At 53.4% G+C, this 18954-nt stretch overlaps 3 protein-coding genes and 1 long non-coding RNA gene across 6 annotated transcripts; 3 read left to right on the plus strand and 1 right to left on the minus strand.

Moving 5' to 3' along the window:
* The first annotated feature begins 172 nt into the window (after positions 1–172).
* CD79B (CD79b molecule) lies at positions 173–4708 on the plus strand. Of its 2 annotated transcripts, XM_072356402.1 has the most exons (6): positions 173–977; positions 2072–2113; positions 2472–2783; positions 3235–3353; positions 3584–3625; positions 3921–4708. In XM_072356402.1, the coding sequence occupies exons 1-6, from the start codon at positions 911–913 to the stop codon at positions 4017–4019; spliced, it is 681 nt and encodes a 226-aa protein (XP_072212503.1). In that variant the 5' UTR covers positions 173–910; the 3' UTR covers positions 4020–4708. The 2 variants fall into 2 exon arrangements, with proteins under 2 accessions (XP_072212503.1, XP_072212502.1); XM_072356401.1 differs by lacking the exon at positions 173–977 and having other exon boundaries at positions 1420–2113.
* Positions 3473–7330, minus strand: LOC140262213 (uncharacterized). Its single transcript, XR_011905821.1, has 4 exons — positions 6644–7330; positions 4811–4976; positions 3820–3923; positions 3473–3618 (listed from the first exon to the last, which is right to left on the minus strand). It is a non-coding gene; the product is annotated as an uncharacterized lncRNA (long non-coding RNA).
* A 915-nt stretch (positions 7331–8245) lies between these two features.
* LOC140262488 (somatotropin) lies at positions 8246–10500 on the plus strand (the record flags this gene model as incomplete). Its single annotated transcript, XM_072356877.1, has 3 exons — positions 8246–8437; positions 8821–9219; positions 10242–10500. Coding segments are annotated over 3 exons (792 nt in total), but the record flags the coding sequence as incomplete, so codon positions are not given.
* A 105-nt stretch (positions 10501–10605) lies between these two features.
* Positions 10606–15129, plus strand: RDM1 (RAD52 motif containing 1). Of its 2 annotated transcripts, XM_072356591.1 has the most exons (7): positions 10606–10715; positions 11685–11864; positions 11991–12113; positions 12717–12873; positions 12969–13067; positions 13798–13886; positions 14512–15129. In XM_072356591.1, the coding sequence occupies exons 1-7, from the start codon at positions 10629–10631 to the stop codon at positions 14611–14613; spliced, it is 837 nt and encodes a 278-aa protein (XP_072212692.1). In that variant the 5' UTR covers positions 10606–10628; the 3' UTR covers positions 14614–15129. The 2 variants fall into 2 exon arrangements, with proteins under 2 accessions (XP_072212692.1, XP_072212693.1); XM_072356592.1 differs by lacking the exon at positions 12969–13067 and having other exon boundaries at positions 14512–15127.
* Positions 15130–18954: the final 3825 nt, after the last annotated feature.

Below are 18954 nucleotides of genomic sequence, written 5' to 3' on the forward strand. Positions count from 1 at the left end.
CAGCCCTGGGGTGCAATGGTAGAACCATTAATGTTGGAAAAAACCTCCAAGACCATCAAGCCCGATCACCAACCCACCCCCACCACGTGCACTCATAGAACAACACGATCACAGAATCTTTCAGACTGAAAAGACTTCTAATATCTCCAAGTCCCAGCATCAACCACCTCCACCATGCCCACCAAACCGTGTCCCCAGAGAGAATCACAGAATTGTGGAGGTTGGAAAAGATCTCCAAGATCCCCAGGTCCAACCCCAGCCCGTCCCCACCGTGCCCATTATAGGGATGGAAAAGACAGCTGGATTTGATGATCTTGGAGGTCTTTTCCAACCTGAGTGATTCCACGGTGGGGATGGGGTGGGGATGGCCTGGATCTGCACCCATCCCACCACACTCATTCAATGAATCGTTAAGGTTGGAGAAGAGCTCCAAGATCCCCAATTCCAACTCCAATCCATCCCACTGTGCCCACATGTACAATCATTCAGGCTGGAGAAGACCTCCAAGATCTCCAAGTCCATCCCCAACCCATCCCTTCATATCCCCCAGTGCCACATCTCCACGGTTGTGGAACACCTCCAGGGATGGTGATTTTCCCACCTCCCTGGGCAGCCTGTTCCTAAATCCTGCCTTACTTGGGCTCCCTGTGGGTACAGCACTAACTCTCATCCCCACACAGCTTTGCAAGCCCAGTGTTGGCACTGCCAAACACAGGGACGGCCACCCCAGCATCTGTGCTGCATTCAAAGCCACCCCCCCAAGGAAAGTCCCCGACGCAGCCTATTTACATGAGCAGGAAAGGCAGCGCCGTGCGTAGAGCAGCACTGCGCCATTTTTGGGTGCGGAGGTCGGAGCAGCGCGGTGTAAAGGTTGATACCTGGATGCTGCCCTGCTGCCCGCACTGAGGAGATGGGAGATTTCTGCACGAGGCTGTGGGTGCTCCAGGCCAACCTCTGGCTGATGGTCGTGGCTGCAGGTAGGCATCGGTGAGGGCTCTGTGCTGCAGAGGGTCATAGCAGTGAGGAAGAGCACAGGGTGCCGCGTGTCCCTACGCTTTGTGCACCATAAGATTCCATCCAGCCAACCATATCCAAATGGATCTGCTTTAAAAGCTGTGGTCGTGCATGAGGGTAGCCCATGGGTGATGGAGGGGTGGCAACGGGAGCTGGTGGGCAGCTGGGAGCCTTCATGGCTAAAGGGGCAGAAAAAACATAGTTTTTTTTCACCATTTCTGACCCTCAGAGTATGGGAAGAAATCAGGCCAACACATTGCTGAAGCTGCAGCCAAGCCACCTCCCTTTACTCCATAGGCTTGAGCATCAAGGAGAGGAGGAGAAACAGCAGCAAAAAGGCTTTGGGGGTGGAACTGTTTGGGCTTTCCATCCCTGCAGAATCAGCGTTCCAACCTGGGATGTGCCCTTCCTCCCCCTCTTGCTCAGTACAGGGAACTCCCAAACTCTGCAGCAGCTCCCACCCCATCTTCAGGCTGGGGGTCTTTCCTTGGGGGTCTTCCCCATAGAGAGCATCTGCTGGGTATGAGAGCATCTACCTGCCTGAGCCCTGCATGGATTTGGGGTCACCAGGTTTCACTATGGCTCTTGGGGTGACTTTGGGGGACCCAGTGCAACGGGGACTTTGGCTTTAGAGACTCTGTGGGTTGCACAGTGAGGAATCAGTGGGGTTTGGCAGTGAGCAGATGGAGGTGGGCACTGAAGCGATGCAATAAACAGAGCTGTGCTTCCTGCCCAGCTGCAGCAAAAGCAACCGGGGTGTGCGTGGTGCTGGGGGTCCCCAGCTTTAGAAGCAAAGTCAGGTTTTGGGTGGGATGCCAACCAGAAAGCTGCTTACCTAGAGGAAATTCAGGAGATGGGGTGGACGTAGAGGGGTCTGTACTCAAATGTCCTGGTCGATCTCCAAAGAACGCTGTCCCATGTGGGGCGGGCATGCACAGTACATGTCATCCCATCTGGGTTTGTCCACATGGGTTTGTCCTACATGGGTTTGTCCTACATGGGTTTGTCCTACACGGGCTCTTGTCCACTGTCTCAGGCACCTTCTCCTGTCCTACAGGTGGGATCCCAACAGATGGGAACAGCACCAGTAACAGCACAGGTAACACCTCCAACCTGTCAGGCTCTTCCCCGTGTCCCCGTAGGGTCTCCCATCCATGGGGCTGCCCATCTGTCATGGTTTTGTAGACGCCATCCCCAGCAGAGCTGGAGGTGCCCCAAAGCCCCCCCCAGGCTGTGCCCTCCTCCATGGCACATCCCCAACCCCACATCCGCACAGCTGGATCCGCTCTGCCTCTCTGATAATTGGGCTGTAATGTGGGAGCACACTGAGCCTAACCGAATACCAACAGGGAGGGGTGGGAGCACCAAGAAACCACCCCGTTGAAGCCATTCCCATAGAAAACAAAGCCTGCACTCAAAGCCTGTTGGCTTTCCCTGCCCACCCGTGTCCCCCGTAGGCAGCGGATGCTCTGGGATATGGCAGCACCCACGTTTTATGGCTGCCAAGAAGAACGTGCCCGTCCAGTTCATCTGCTACACCCGTCAGCCCCACGCCATGCGGTGGTACAAAGCGCCGGTGGATAAAGAGGAGTTCCAGGTGCTGGATCAGAGCTCCGATCGCTTCAGCATCCAGAATACAGAATCCTACATCAACTTCACCATCTTCAAAGTCAGCTACGAGGACAACGGCGTCTACGTGTGCGACAGCAAGAACCTCACGGAGGAGAAGAGGCAGCCATACTTGTGTGGGACGGAGCTCAGAGTCGTGAGTGAGTGGGAGCCCCATCACTTCCATCACTTCACTTGTTTCTCCTCTTTTTCCCAACTCAATAAACCTTACATCACACTCCTGCACACCCAGCTCTCCCTGTGCTGGACACACAGTATGTGCCATCCTATATGGAATGGCCTACATGGGTATGTCCACTTGGATTTGTCCTACATGGGCTTGTCCACGTGTGCTTCAGACACAGCGGTGGGTGCTCCATCACACAGCAGGTGGTTCTTTGCTTGCTAATTCCTCACATAAATCACATTCTTCCTGCTCCTGGTCTTGCTCAGGACATCCCATAGTGGAGCTGGTCCCTGAAGCCAGCCCCAACAGGTTGCAATGTCTCTCCTAAGGGCCACCGTCCTAGTCCCGTCCTTTCTGTGTCCCCACTCATTGGGAGCCCAGCACAAAGAGGGGACTTGGGGTTTTCCTTGTGCTGCTGCTCCCAGGTCGCAGCAACATCCAGCAGATCCAGAGCAGGAACACGCTGAAGGACACCATCATCATCATCCAGACCATCCTGCTGGTCATCTTCATCAGCGTCCCCATGCTCCTCTTCCTAGAAAAGGTGAGTGACAGCATCTCCAGTTTTGCCACTGCCATCATACCAGCAGTGCCCCATGTCCTGGGCAGGGCAACGAGGGTAGAGATTGTGTTTGGGGCCATTGAATGAGAGCATTTCATGGGGTGTGTGGGACTGTCTGCGGCAGCTGTGAGACCTGGTCTTGGGGCTGGGGATGGAGGACCCCACAACATGCTGTGCTGGTGATGCTCAGCCTGTGACTTCCTTCTCCATAGGGTGACAGAAAGGAGAGCCCCGATGAAGACCACACCTATGAGGTAATGCTGCATGAATGATAGAAATACCTCTACAAAATCAGCCCGACCCTTGGTCTAGCCAGCTGTGCCCTCCTAAGTGCCTGCCACCAGCCCTTGTAGGGCACGTGGGGCACATCCACCCCCAGTGCTTGATGCACGTTGGCCATTAAGAGCTGTTGATATGGCCAAGCCAAGCTCTACGCACATTCACCCACCTGCCTCCTCCCATCCCAGCCGCCCTCTTCTCTGGGAACACTCCAGGGATGGATCCGCTGTGGGGGTTCCCTGTGTTCCAATCTCCTCCTTCTTGGTGCAGGGCCTGGAGGTGGAGCAGATTGCCACCTATGAGGACATCACTCCTTTCCGGGACATGAAGGCCAAATGGACAGTCGGGGAGCACCCAGGAGAGGAATGAGGGGTGTTGTACCCACCACCAGGATGGCACCAGCAGCACCACCCCACAGCAGCACCACAATGGTGTCACCATGGACTTCCAGGGTCCTGGTGCCACCACGGACCTCCAAGGACCTGGTGCCACCTTGTACAGAGCTCAGGTCCTGCTGCCCCTCAGCTCTCACTTGATCACATCCAGGCTGTGCCCAGCAAGACTGTCCTGCCCTGGCTGCTGTCCTTCCTGCCCCACTGCTGAACCCCAAAACCCTAATGTAGATATTAGGAACCAACCTCAGAGCCCAGCAGCCCCAAGTGCCAGGCAGCCCCACACCACGGTGCTGAGCTGTGGCTTGGTTAATGCCACCATGGTGCTATGCTGGTGACCCCATGGACACATACAACCCCTCCCCATGCTGCAAGGACCCTGCTGGGCTGTGAGACTCCACCACCAGCCCTGTGCTCCTGGTAGGGGAGCCACGGTGAGCAGCACCATGGGGCTGGTAGAACTGGGGCCATTGTGTTAACTCTCAAGCCATAGACACGTCCAGTTGGCCAAGCTGGAAGTCGGCCATATTGGTTGTTGTCTGAGATGGAGGACCCTCCACAAGTGCCTTGTTTTATCCCAGAGACTTGAGGAAAGACCGGGAAGACAACGGGCACGTAGAGGGCTTGTTCGTCTCCAGGTAGGAGCTGCCACAGGGATGTCCCCATGGTGAGGGACACTCAGAACCAATGGGAAGGATGTAAATAGCGGGACGTGAACGTCCAACTGCTCTTTCAAGTCCTAATAAAGGTGATGGGTGAATCGCACACCTGCAGGCATCCAAGCTGTGTTGTACCGTGTCCGATCCTGGTGCCGGGGGTGTTGGGGGGGTTGGCAATGGGCTGAAGGTCCCTCATTGAGCAGCTGCACCGCGTGGCTCACTGCGCCTCGGCCCCAAGGAGGAGCAGATGGGACTGTGCTGCTTCCTGAAACAGCCTGCAAAGAACGGAGGGCACACTGCGAGCAAACAGGGCTGCTCAGAAGGGAGAAGCGAGCCTCGGTTCCCAAGCTGGGCAGGATTATGGGATGAATGGAGCTCGCCCCTTCCTGCCCTGTTTCTAATGATGAAATGGAAGAGGAAGGAGAGCATTCTGGCCATCCCAGCTCCTTTCTCTGCTCTGTGTAAACAACCCACCCAACCGACAGAACAGAGCCACACAGACACACGGGACCTGCAGCCTGCACCTGGAGAGGAAACCACTGGTGACAAAAGCAGTTTCGGTGCCCCCAGTTCTGCTCTGCTGCCTGGCTGCTCTGAGCAAGGCGCCTCGGCTTCCTTTGAAATGCCAGAAGCAAAGGAACAGTCCTGCACTTCCACGCTATTTGAAAGGCTTCCATCAGCTCCTAGGAAGCAGGGAGAGGGGTCTGGGTTTAGTTTTATATTGAAATGGGTTTGTATTGCAAGTGCAGTCAGTGCGGATAAACGTGGGCTGGGGAAGGGAAGGGAAGGGAAGGGAAGGGAAGGGAAGGGAAGGGAAGGGAAGGGAAGGGAAGGGAAGGGAAGGGAAGGGAAGGGAAGGGAAGGGAAGGGAAGGGAAGGGAAGGGAAGGGAAGGGAAGGGAAGGGAAGGGAAGGGAAGGGAAGGGAAGGGAAGGAAGGGAAGGGAAGGGAAGGGAAGGAAGGGAAGGGAAGGGAAGGGAAGGGAAGGGAAGGGAAGGGAAGGGAAGGGAAGGGAAGGGAAGGGAAGGGAAGGGAAGGGAAGGGAAGGGAAGGGAAGGGAAGGGAAGGGAAGGAAAGGAAAGGAAAGGAAAGGAAAGGAAAGGAAAGGAAAGGAAAGGAAAGGAAAGGAAAGGAAAGGAAAGGAAAGGAAAGGAAAGGAAAGGAAAGGAAAGGAAAGGAAAGGAAAGGAAAGGAAAGGAAAGGAAAGGAAAGGAAAGGAGAAGGGGAAGGATTCCTCTTGCAAAGAAGAAAAGCATTCTGGAGGTTACTGAGCATCATGCTGCCTTCTGACATGATCCCTTGGGTTGCACACATGTGGACACGGGAAACGCAGAAGGATGCCAAGCTGATATCTGAGAGCTGCTTATACAACTGCCATTGTGCCAGTGGGAAGCAACCTCAGCCACACATCACCTTCTGCCCCACTGCATGCAAGCAGGGGGGGAAAAGCAGCCCTCTGGGGCAGATCATGGCCTGGAACGTGGCATCTCCTGGCTGCAAGACAGAAGATGTTGTCTTAGCATGCCATGCTTTCACTAACAGAGCTGCAGGGGCAGCGGGGCAGTGCTGCTCAGTGTCACCACTGTGGCATCATTGCTAACAGCAGCAGAGCTGGGATGCTTGCAGCTCCGCTCCTCTCTGACAAACACGGACATATTTAAACAGGATCTGGAGCAGAAAAACACCCCCAGATGTTGCTGGCTATTGGGTGACCGGATACCTGATAGCTGCAGGACCCACTGTTCCATCTCCTCTAGGGACTGACATTTACACATTGGCTTCTCGGAACAGCTCGTTTATTAACAAGCTCTCACACCCCGTGCTCCGGTGATGCTGCTGCTCTTGGAAACCAGAGGCAAACCAGGGGCAGGTCGGACCCACAGCCAAGGGGGCAAAGTTCTGTTAGTGCCCTATGGGGAGCGACATCCCATCCCAGGTTCTACCTGATGTGGTTCAGGGGTTGGTGTGCTGGGACTTCGGCTCTTCCCCTTCTTCTCTTCGTCCTTTCCACACCAGCCCTCTGCTTAATGCTGAGGTCTCTCTCATTCCTACCAAGCAAAATTAGAATGCAGCTGACTGCCAGTTCTTCTCTCATTCGTATCAAGCAGGAGCAGGCGGCCACGGGCTCACTGTGACTGCCAGACCCCACAGCTTCACCCCCCAGAGCTCTGCCATTGGGTTCTGCAGTGGGCAGCTGGATCCAAGCAAGCACTGCCTGCCTTCTGACAACACCCATCCTGCTCTAAGCCCACTAAATGGGAACCCATCCCACTGCTCTCAGCCCTGCACTGCCCTGCCAGCCCTGTTCACCACGAGGCAGAAAAACCAGGTAGAAAAAGCAGGTGGATTTTCTACCTGTGTGAGAAATTCCGCCACGTGAGCACGGAACAGATTTGGGTCTTTCAATGGTGACAAACCCTCTGGTTGCCATAAACAGCAGAATATGAAGAAAAAGTTCAGCACTGAACAAACATCCTCCCCAACCTTTCCATCTCCGTATAAATGACTACAATGAGGGTAGCGCCATGGCGAACACACCTGCATTTATGCAAGGAGGGGATATGGAGAGGTGGCAGCGATCGTGATCACCCCCATCCATTTTAAACAGACCCCCAGCTATATAAGGGGTGTCTCACCTGTCAGCATCACCCCGATGAAAGGAGGAAACATTCAAGCGACACCCGAGCAACTCTCCCGGCAGGAATGGCTCCAGGTACTTTGCTTTATCTCGCTTTGAATGGACGCACCAACGCTGCTGCATGCTTTGGGTGATGGGATGTGATGGTGGGGTGGGCTGCACACACACGGCGCCAGATCTGAACTCAAACCTGGCAGCTTACAGATGGATGGCAAAGGAAATCTCTCCCTACAGAGTGGCTGTAAACCACGAGCTGAATCAGGTAACCCTGAGCCTAACCTTGGCAAGGGGCAGGAAGGAGCTGCAGAATACAAAGAACAAGGCAAAGCAGAGCTGTAATAGTTATTGCTCTCATATATGTAGCCAGGAACATTAAAACTCAATTCCAAGGCTTTAAACAGGGATTGGGGTGATGTCTGATCATAGACTCATAGAATGGCCTGGCTTGAAAAGCACTTCAAAGACCATTTACTTTCCACCCCCCTGCACTTGTCCAAGTCCTGCAGGCTCCAGTTCACTCCTCCGCTGAATTAACCTCCACTGAGCTTAACTTTATAAGTGGACACTCACGTGAGCTGGATGTCGAGCGTTAATAACCTTCCAGCTTGATAGTGAGCTCCAGATCCTACATGTGTGTCCCAGAGGAGCACGGTGCAAACACCACCACCTCACCCGGTGCTCTCCGTCCTGTTTGCTCACAACCTCCCCAAAACCATGAGCACACGAGGGGAAAATAAAGGGAAAGCCTCCCGTTTTCATGGAGCAACGATGATTCCTCGTACTTGTAACACTGGGAGCAGCACAAGCCTTGGGGGGCACGTCCATTGAGAGGGGATGGGGTTGTGTGAAGGGCTGCACTGTGGGTGGACACAACCCTGATGGGCAGGTGCCATCAAAGCACAGGTAACCCTCCTCCTCTCCTCTCTGCTCCGCTGCAGGCTCGTGGTTTTCTCCTCTCCTCCTCACTGTGGTCACGCTGGGATTGCCGTGGGGTGCTGCGGCCACCTTCCCTGCCATGCCCCTCTCCAACCTGTTTGCCAACGCTGTGCTGAGGGCTCAGCACCTCCACCTCCTGGCTGCCGAGACATACAAAGAGTTTGTAAGTGTTGGCCACCTCCTTAGCTTGATGCTTCCAGAACCGTGCATCAATTCCTGCCAGCAGAGACTTTGCAGCTATCGGTGTCTCCCGAGGGGGAAAAAGGGTCTTTAATGGGGTAGGACAGGTGATGAGCGAGCAGCCTGTGCTCCCCGCAGCTCCCTGCCTCCTCCTGCAAGGGCTCACCTCCTCCTGTCCGTGTGTTTTGTGCTCACCTCGACCCTCTGCCTCACCAAGTGCAGATCTGTGAGCCCAGCAGGTGTTGAGATGCACATCACGTCCCACGTTTCCTTCTTGCAAAGAGCAACCAGCCAGGAAAGAGCGAGGAAAGGGTCCGTGCTCTTCTCTCATCACACAACCTGAGTGTATTCGGGGTGTCTCCGCAGGAACGTACCTACATCCCAGAGGACCAGAGGTACACCAACAAAAACTCCCAGGCTGCTTTTTGTTACTCAGAAACCATCCCAGCTCCCACGGGGAAGGATGATGCCCAGCAGAAGTCCGTAAGTTCACTGCACTGGGTAAACACAGCGTTGCTTTATGAGGGTTTCCATGCGGTATCACACCTGAGAAGGAGAGCTGCCTCCTTACTGCACAGCTTTGAATTCCCTTTGTCATTTCAGGACATGGAGCTGCTTCGGTTTTCCTTGCTTCTCATCCAGTCCTGGCTGACCCCCGTGCAATATTTAAGCAAGGTGTTCACAAACAATTTGGTTTTCGGCACCTCAGACAGAGTGTTTGAGAAACTAAAGGACCTGGAAGAAGGGATCCAAGCCCTGATGAGGGTAGGTCTGCGTGTGGCACGTGGCGCTGAGGGACACGGTTATGGGGATGGTGGGTTGGGGTTGAGCTTCGGGATCTTGGAGGTCTTTCCAACCTGATAGACTCTATGACGAAGTTTCACTCTGTTATTTCGAATGACGTTGCTTGTTGTCAGAAACCCAGCCCAAGGCAGGGGGTGGGACTGGGGGGCTTTGAGGTCCCTTCCAACCCAATTATGCCATGATCCAATGGTACTACAAACTTAAGGTCCCTTCCAACCCAACTACGCTGTGATTCTGCAGTCCTGCAATCCTTGAGGTCCCTTCCAACCCAACCATGCTGTGATTCCATGGCTCTGTGAACCTGAAGGTCCCTTCCAACCCAACCATGCCATGATCCCATGGTTCTGTGATCCTTAAGGTCCTTTCCAACCCAACCATGCCATGATCCCATGGTTCTATGAACCTGAAGGTCCCTTCCAACCCAACCATGCCATGATCCCATGGTTCTATGAACCTGAAGGTCCCTTCCAACCCAACCATGCCATGATTCCATGCTTCTGTGATCCTTAAGGTCCTTTCCAACCCAACCATGCCATGATGCCATGGCTCTATGAACCTGAAGGTCCCTTCCAACCCAACCATGCCATGATCCCATGGCTCTATGAACCTGAAGGTCCCTTCCAACCCAACCATGCCATGATCCCATGGTTCTATGAACCTGAAGGTCCCTTCCAACCCAACCACGCAGTGCTTCCACAACCCTTCAGCTGCAGCTCCATGCGCATTTACCACGTCCAGACTTTGCTGTCCGCTGATATGACTGTGGGTGCTGAGAACCGACACTCAGATCACCTCCATCCCTCCATCAGCTGTTTACTTACCCCAAACACTTCCAAGCCACGCGGGGTGAGCAGCAGGTGCAGATCACAGCTCCAGGATGCCCAGGGCTGGCTCAGAGCTTTATTCACTATAAAAGCAATAGCAAATCCAGCATTGCTTTGCCAGCAGCCCCCCGGCTCAACCACAGCCCTCTTACCCCGCAGGAGCTGGAGGACCGCAGCTCGAGGGGCCCGCAGCTCCTCAGACCCACCTACGACAAGTTCGACATCCACCTGCGCAACGAGGACGCGCTGCTGAAGAACTACGGGCTGCTGTCCTGCTTCAAGAAGGACCTGCACAAAGTGGAGACATACCTGAAGGTGATGAAGTGCCGGCGCTTCGGGGAGAGCAACTGCACCATCTGAGACCCCGTGTCTGCGCCATGGCCGACGGCCCCATCTCTCCCCTTATCCCACCCGTCCCTGTCCCACCCCCCGTCATTAAATACACGAATAAACCCCACAACGCTGAGCCGTGTCTGCTGGCTGATGGATGGGGATACGGGGCGGGTTGGGGGCGGGCAAAGGGGAGGGAGGAGGTGGGGAGCGGGCATGGCGGAGGTGCTGCAGTTCCGGGTGCCTGCGGGGAGCGCGCAGACATTGCTGGTGTGGGGGCTGGAGCCGAAACCGGGCCTGGAGGTGGGGATGGGGATGGGGATGGGGATGGGGATGGGGATGGGGGTGGGGATGGGGATGGGGATGGGGGTCGAGATGGGGGTCAAGGCCTGAGCCTGGAGCAGGGGTCGGGGCCTGGGCGTGAGGATGGGGGTGAGGCTTGGGGCTGGGTTTGAGATTGGGGTTGGGGGCAGGGGATGGGGAGCAAAGCCTGGGGTTGTCGGGAGCTGGAAATAGGGTCAGGGCCTGGGGTCTGAGAATGGGATCAGGGCCTGGGCCTGGGGTCTGAAGATGGGGTTAGGGCCTAGGATTGGGGTCTGAGGATGGGGTTGGGGCCTGGGCCTAGGGCTGGGGATGGGGTCGGGGTCTGGGCCTGAGACAGGGCCTGGGGATGGGATGGGGATTGGGATTGGGATTGGGACCGTGAATGGGGCTGTGGGCAGAGATGGGGATGAAGATAAGACCCCGGTGATGGGATCAGGAGCCTGGAGAAGGGCCTGGGATGGGGTTAGAGCTGTGTATGGGCAGCAGGGCCCCTCCTGGGGCTGAAGGGTGAGGCTGGGACCTGCTGGGACCCTTAGAGTCAAGGCCCCGGTTGCCCAGCCTGCACTGACCAGTTCTCCCACTGCATTCCCTTCATGCCAATGTGATTTGTACCCTCACCCCCCCCTCTCATTGCCTTGTATTGTTTTGATGGTGTTTTAACTTCCCCTTGAGGCATTCTGGGTGATCCCGAGGGAGGGGAGGGAGATTTGTGCCCCTCTGGTCTGCAAAGCAAAGATGTGGCTGAGAGCATCAATAAACCTGTGCCAAGCTGCATGCAGAGCATATAGAGAGCATCAGCAGAGCAGCGTGCCCACACAGAGCAGGAGGGCAGGGGGGTCGGAGCTGGTCGACCCCTGAGGTACACACAGATGTTGTATAAAATGCACTTTTTGTGTCTCTCGGTTTGTTTGTTTTCGTGTTGTTTTGGTGTTGTTTTTTCCCCCAAAGCATTCCCTGTTTTCAGTGTTCTCAAAGTATGGGTTGCTGTACTCGGTGCGAGCGCACAGCAATGCTGCTGTGGCAGGGCCTGGCTGCTATGCCATCATCAAGTTCTACTCAGCTGCAGATGCCAGCAGAGCCCAGCAGGCGTGCAATGGCCAAAGGCTGTTTCAGAGCTCTCCATTGAAGGTAAGGAGGATGGCCACGCTGTGCCACCGCTGGGCACCAGGACCTTCAGCATTAGGGTAGAAGCTCAGGGTGTATCTGTTGATCTGAGTGCTGCTCCCTGTGTTAACTTGCTTCTTTCCTGAGCAGGTTTGCGTTGGCACCAAGCAGAAGGGATTCCAGCAGCAAGTCCTTGCTCTCAACAGCAACAAGTGCCAGGAGTTGGCCAACCACTACCTTGGCTTTAACGGCTGGTCCAGCCGCATCATCACAGTAAGGAGCCCTTTCTAGTCTTAGGATCATAGAATCTTTGAGGTTGGAAAAGACCACTGAGATCATCAGTCCATCACCAGCATGGCAGCGTATGGAACCATTAAGGTCTCAAAAGATCATAAAGTCCAGCCATCAACTCATCACCACCACCATGCCCATGTCCCTCCATGCCACATCCTTGTTGCTTACCCACCAGCCTTCCCTTCGTTCTCCCCTATTCCATATTCCCTTCATTCAGTCCCATACTCTGAACAAAAGCTCTCGGTGGAGTGAACAGGATTGTCCTGCAGCAAATAATGAGGTCAGCTCCAGGAGCTGCGATTTGGGCTTACATTGAAAGCTTGAGGAGAGAAGATTGCTGTGGGTGAAGGCACTGGCTGGGCTTCTGCTTGCACACATGAGGGCAGCAGTGAATAAAGCAGCGCCAGAGCTTGTTGTTGTGTGCTGAGCTCCTGGGGTGTCTGAGACTATGAAACGTTTCAGAAACAGGGTCAGCACAGCCAGCAGCCCCACTTTGCCTTTATAAAGCTCCGTGCCACGCTCGGTCACAACGCAACCCTTCCTCTTTTAATCTCAAACAACGACTTGTGGCCTTCTCAACAGCTGCAGAACGTGTCTGGCTTTGATGATGAGAATGAGGAAGTGGGAAAGAAGCCGCCGTCCGTCAGATACCTGTGTGCTGTGGAAGTGACGCTGCCCAACCACGGGGTGCACAGCCGGGGAGTTGGGCTGGGTGAGGCAGACCTCGAAAATGGTGAAGGTTTGTTTGGGCTGTTTGGTTTTTGTCTCTGCTGGGATGATGGGCTTCATCTGCAGGCTGCCATCTTCATTAACGTTGCTGTTTTATGGGCATAGATCCTCTGGAGTTTGTCACAACCACAAGGAGAGTTCAGAAGCTCGCAGTGGGCAGAGCTTTGTCCGGTGCCTTTCAGAAGATTCTCCTTGTGGTTTTAGGTAAGGTCTGGTTTGGGGTTAAACTCAGTAATCCCTGCTCTTCTGGTGTCTGCAGTGTCTCTGGGGCTACTGTTTGAGATGGCAGTTAAGGAGGCTGGCTCTGTGCCTACCCAGAAACTGCTGGGTTTCACATCTGGCGTTTGCTGAGCTTTCAGATGACACTGAATTGTGTGATAACGGAGTCCTGCAGCCTTTAACACATTCACCTTCAGGAGAGGCCCTCATGTGATGAGCTCAGTGTCACCTACTTACACAAAGGAAGGGCTTCCATGCTGAGCACCACCTCGTGCTGCAGTGCTGACACAGCAAACCATCTGAGCAGGAACTTGGGTAAATTCAGCAGGGTTTAATTAACCTGCCAGCTTCCTCCCCGGGATTCTTTAAGGCATTCCTTTCAAGGGTGAGTCTCTGGGCGCAGATGTTTTGCAGTGCTTTTTGCCTTCTGGCCCATCACATATACAGAGCCCAGTAACAAACACGTTCTGTATCGTCATTTTCAGTTTCCAGTCCATTTAATCAGAACCTGTTGGTTTGAAGACAGAGAAGGAAGCAGCATTACACAATGCAGCAACCACCGCTCTTTTCCTCTGTACCTTGTAATTAAATTGACAAACCCTTCAGCTCTGTCCTAAACGAAGTAATGAAGTAGAGCTGCCCCACGTGGAGCTGAGGGTAGGTTTGGTCTCACTGCACGCAGTAACATTGCCTCTGTCTGCGTGTTCTGTTTCAGAGAGTGGTAAAGTGGCTGCGGAGTACAACCACACTGCAGAGGAGCCCACAGACTCCCTGACAGAGGAGGAGCTGGAGGGGCTGGTTCAGGTAACAGCAGCTGATGTTCAGCACTTGCACAGTGTCCGTGACAGTGGGGATCCCAATGAGGTTACAGTATGTTAAACCAAGTAATATTTAATTTAAAAAGCTAGAAATGTGCTCCATAAGCTTATCCCAACCGCAGCAAACGGCTGCTAAAAGCTCAGATGAAATCCCTGCAGGTAATGGTTCGAGCCCTTAGCGTGCACCCAACAAAGGCACACAGATAGAGTGCACTGGTTGTCACCAACTGGTTGTCGTTCATCTCGGTGAGATGAATTCTGAACGGCAGCTCTTTCGCACTGCCAATCCTCAGCAGGTTCTCAGCTGGGAAAGGCCGTGCTCTTGTGAAAGCAGGCATCACTCTCACGTGATGCATCAGCGACACACAGCGTGCAGCGGCCAATTCCTCCTGCGGTTTGCACGAAGGAAGTGGCTGATGAACCTTGTGACACGTTTTGGTGTCACTCTGCTTGATGAGGCTGAGTCACCCATTGTCCAGAGGAACTAGCGTCCTTTCCTACTGAAGTGTCACTAAAACAGGAGGGGTTTTTGTGTCTGAAGCAACCCATGTCCACCCGCTTTGTTTTATCTGCCGAGGAGATGAAATGAACACTTGGATTTCTCTTCCCAGGTCAATGAATTGCCTTTGGAAACGTTTGACCTCGAAGAAGAAGTTCTGTCTGACCTGAGTCTGGATGATGAGCTCCCTGTGTGGGAGATGGCATCTCATTAGTGCAGGTCTATCTTCAGATCACTTCCAGAAGCTCGATTAGGAATGAAAGTCTAAAGCTGTGCAACGGCACCTACCTCATATCCAATGTTTTATTTATACAGAAGAACAGTGAAAGAAATGGGCAACAGACCCACAGTTACTAAAATTAAGCCCAAAATTGTTTCTGGAGCGAAAGTGTTTTCCTGTCAGCCTATCCAGGTCAGCTATATATGGAAGCCAGCTTACCTAACGTGGTTATTATTTAGACAGCATAACAGATGTGCACAGGGCAAGCAAGAGCGTGCAGTTTGGGTTAGTTCTGATCAGCAGGAGGAAGCCAGAGGCGGTGTGAGATGTTACACCAGCAGAAGTAGCTGTGGTACTTAATGCTCCTCTGGGTGAGATTTCTCTTAGATAAACCTCAGCCTTGTATTGATGTATTGAACAGTCGGGACATTATCATGTAAAGCAAAGATTCTTTTTAACTTTGAACACGTTTTTCATTAAATGAAGCACATTTCTTTGTTGTTTTTTGTAACTCTGTGTGCTGTGTGAATCTTTGGGGCAGTGAATTCCATAGGGATGTCCACCCGCCTCCACTGATCTGCAGGGCTCTCAAGTTGGAAGTAGTTGGGCTGACATGAAGTTAAGGCCTGTGTCCTATTGGCACATTTAAGAATGGATCTTCCAAGCAGCAGCCCAATGGAAAGATCCCATCCCAGCGTGGGCATCCCATGGTTGTGGGGCTGCCTTCACCTCACGGACACCATATACACAGCAAGATCATTCCTAATGTGCTTTTTTTGAGGGACAGTGCCACTCAAAGAAGGACAGAACCACCCAAATGACCCAAAACCACCCATGGGAGCCATGAGGTGCAGCGAGGCCTACACAAGCCCGAGGCCTATATACATTCAAAGCCTACACATACCCAAACACACCTGAGGCCTACACATGCTCAAGGCCTACACCCACCTGAGGCCTACATAAACCCAAGGCCTGTACACATCTACACACACCTGAGGCCTTCACACATCCAAGTTCTGCACACACATGAAGCCTACACGCACTCAAGGCCCTCACACAGCTGAAGCCTGCATACACCTGAGGCCTACACAGACCCCAGGCCTACACATATCTGAGGCCTACACCCACCCGAGGCCTACGCATAAACAAGGCCTACACACACCTGAGGCCTGTACAGGCCCAAGGCCTACACGCACCTGAGGCCTATACAGGCCCAAGGCCTACACGCACCTGAGGCCTGTACAGACCTGAGTCCTGCAGCTTGGTTGCCTGGCAACCATGGTGCCAACACCATGGTTCTACCCCAACCACACCATCCATTCCTCCTCTTCCTGGTGCTCCTGTTGGTGACAGCTCTGTGCCCAGGGCAGCCTGCAGCCCTGTGCCCATCTTCCTGCCACTGTCACCGCTGGTTGCTAGACTGCAGCCAAGCCTCCATGGACGCAGTGCCTCAGGCCACCCGCCGCTGGGCCCTGTCTGTGCTGTGAGTAGTTTGAAGGGGAACGGGGTTTTGTGTTCCATGCCTCACCTTGGAGGACCCCCATTCTCCAAGGAAGCAGTGAGATGGAACGGGGAAGAGGAATTTACGCATAATGTCATTAAAGGACTGACTGAAATCCTCGTGGTAATGACAGAAGCAGCTCTGAGATGGGGCACAGAAATAGGATGAGAGATGGTGGTGGCCTCGAGTTGTGCCAGGGGAGGGTCAGGTTGGATGTGAGGAAACGTTTCTTCTCGGAAAGAGTGGTGATGCATCAATACAGACTGCCCAGGGGTGGGGGAGTCATCACCCATGGAGGGGCTCATGGAAAGAGGAGGTGTGGCAATGAGGCGTGTGGTTTAGTGGCAATATTGGTGGGAGGAAAATGAGCTCAGAAGACTTTTCCGACCTTAACAATTGTATCATGCACAAGCAGTCTTTCTGCAGACTCCTTTTTGCAGACCTTTCAGCAATCACAGTCACGTGACACTCATTTGTTTGCAGAAATTTCACCAACAACTCTATTTCTTCCATTGAAAAAGAGACATGGAGGGAATACCCGTGGGCTGAGCACTTGTAAGTATTCGTTTTAAATGTCAGCAGTTGAGATAGTTTCAACCCAGACACACTGTTTCTCTGAGCTGAGGGTGTGAGGAACACAAGCAGGAACACACAAAGCTTTTCAATGTGAGTTCAGAGCTGAGCTGCTCAGCAAGGAGCAATGAGAAGCCCCCTAACTTCCAGGAGTGGTCGAAATGCTGTGAGATATGGGGGAGGTTAATGATGCCGGTCTGACACGGCCACCCCTGTGCCTAAATTAATTAACAATCAGGCTGCAATTGGCTTCAGTAGCTGTGGGGGCAGCGCCTGCTCCCCCTGCTGTAGCAGTAAATGTTTGTTTCGTTGCAGAGTTCTGCAGGACAATGATTTGAAGGTGGTGAAGAGGCATTCGCTGGAGGGTTTGCTGCTGCTGAAGCATCTGTATGTGCAGGCTGGTTCTGTCCCCCCTTCGCTTCTGCTCAGGTTCAGATGGAAAACTCCTGCAGTCAAGACAGAGCCCTGTGGAGCTGATCACTCTCAGGACAGGCTCTCAGCTTCTTGCTGTATTTCTGCAGTCCCCATGGCTGCCTGTGTCCCTTCCCATGCCCACAGCCCACGTCACCTGAACCTTACAGAGAGGTTGCATCTCTGGGGCTCATCCAGAGGGACACATACTTGGTTGTGGTCCATGCAAGCGCTTCCTCAGCTGCTAAAGAATCTGTTATGGGGGAAAATGGAGCCATGAAACAATTCTGGTGGGATCAGAGCTAGAAAAAAAAGAGCATGAAGATGAAAGCCACCTCCAGGTTATGGCAGGTTACACATAAACCCTGTGTGAAATCAGAGCCGCATGCCGTCAAAGCAAGGGAAAGCAAACACGCCGATACAAACGTAACCAACCTTTCGTGTTCTAATTTTAACAGGGATTTATCCGGCAATAAAATCTTGTCGATTGAGGAACGTGCTTTTGAGCCACTTCCTTTCTTGCAGCTCCTGTGAGTGGTAACGATTTCTTTACGCATTTAGAACCCTTTGTGAGCTGGGAAATGTGCTTTATTTAGGGGACGGGCAGTTTCTTCTGCTAACTACAAGCTGAGCTGGAGGGGTCGGTGTGGATCCAATGCACAGCAGGGTGACCAAACACAGCCATGGTTTTCTTAGGGCTCACGACACCCTGGGATGGAAATAGATGAAGCACACGTGCAGTTCATTTCCTTCCATTGAAAGAATGAGAAAGCAGCAGTTTCCTCCCCGTCCTGCCTGGGATTTGCATGTTCCCTATAGATCAGTGCTGCTCTGCTCCAGCTCCCTGTAGGACACACCGGATCCATTTCTTTCTCCCCAGAAACCTCAGTGGGAATCTGATGGCTCGGATCCAGAAGGACACTTTCCAAGCGTGGCATGGGATGCAGTTTCTACGGGAAGTGTGAGTCCTGTAAGCATTGGAGGTGGATGGGAATGGAGCTCCACAGTGGCACCAGGGAGGAAGAGCACGTTGCGTAGCTGCATTTAAAAGCAAAGGTGCTCAAAATCATCCACAAAGGGACGTTTTGTTCCTTCGGTGCTTGCAGAAACGTGATGTAATCCACAGCTCAGGAGCCCTTCCAAGGGTAGGGTCACAATTTCTATCCGGACCCAAAGGAATTCAGGGCTTTTTGCCCACCAAAACCCCATAAAGAAAGGGGACGATCAGGACCTGCTGCGTTTAATGGCTCATCTGTTCCCATCCTCACCTTCAGCCCAGGCCCTTCCTCACACATCAGCCAGTTCTTCATCATTCTCCGGGCTGAAATCTCTCTCTGTTTATTCTTCACTCGAAAGGAAACTCTTTGGGGAGTTTGGGATCAAAATGGTTTGGCCGAATCCACATCTGCCATCCATGGTGAGGTTGGATCCTCATCCTCACCCCACCCATATGGGATAAAGGAGCCTGGAAAGGGGATTTCGGTGTGGGTTGGCATCAGAGAGAACACACAGCTCCCTGATTTTGAGTCCTGAGGAGGAATGGCTGCGGGGGATGCTGGGCAAAGACCTGGTGGAAACTCACTTGGATTTGTTGTTGTTCTCCAGGATCCTGAGCCACAACCCGCTGTCTGTGATCCACGACGCGTCGTTCTTCCAGCTGCCAGCACTCAGCAACCTGTGAGCATCAGCTCCTTTTAAGGGGGTAACACAGAACTCTGGGCTCCCCCCGAGGTAGGAAATCACTTCTAGCAAAGCAAAGGACGGCTCTTGGGGTGTCCTCAGCACAGCCCCATCAGCAAAGCAACCAGAGAGCTGGGAAACCAATGAATGGGTGGGGAGAGGGAAGAAAA

The sequence above is a fragment of the Excalfactoria chinensis genome, chromosome 24 (assembly GCF_039878825.1).
Source record: "Excalfactoria chinensis isolate bCotChi1 chromosome 24, bCotChi1.hap2, whole genome shotgun sequence".
Classification (NCBI taxonomy): Eukaryota; Metazoa; Chordata; class Aves; order Galliformes; family Phasianidae; genus Excalfactoria; species Excalfactoria chinensis.

Bases quoted from the DNA above. Each gene is read 5' to 3' on its own strand.
- CD79B (XM_072356401.1), top strand. From the start codon at position 1,945: ATGCACAGTACATGTCATCCCATCTGGGTTTGTCCACATGGGTTTGTC. The intron at 2,114-2,471 runs GTAACACCTCCA...TGTCCCCCGTAG, and splicing joins CAGCACCAGTAACAGCACAG to GCAGCGGATGCTCTGGGATA. The intron at 2,784-3,234 runs GTGAGTGGGAGC...TGCTGCTCCCAG, and splicing joins GACGGAGCTCAGAGTCGTGA to GTCGCAGCAACATCCAGCAG.
- RDM1 (XM_072356591.1), top strand. From the start codon at position 10,629: ATGGCGGAGGTGCTGCAGTTCCGGGTGCCTGCGGGGAGCGCGCAGACA. The intron at 10,716-11,684 runs GTGGGGATGGGG...TTTCCCCCAAAG, and splicing joins AGCCGAAACCGGGCCTGGAG to CATTCCCTGTTTTCAGTGTT. The intron at 12,114-12,716 runs GTAAGGAGCCCT...CCTTCTCAACAG, and splicing joins GGTCCAGCCGCATCATCACA to CTGCAGAACGTGTCTGGCTT.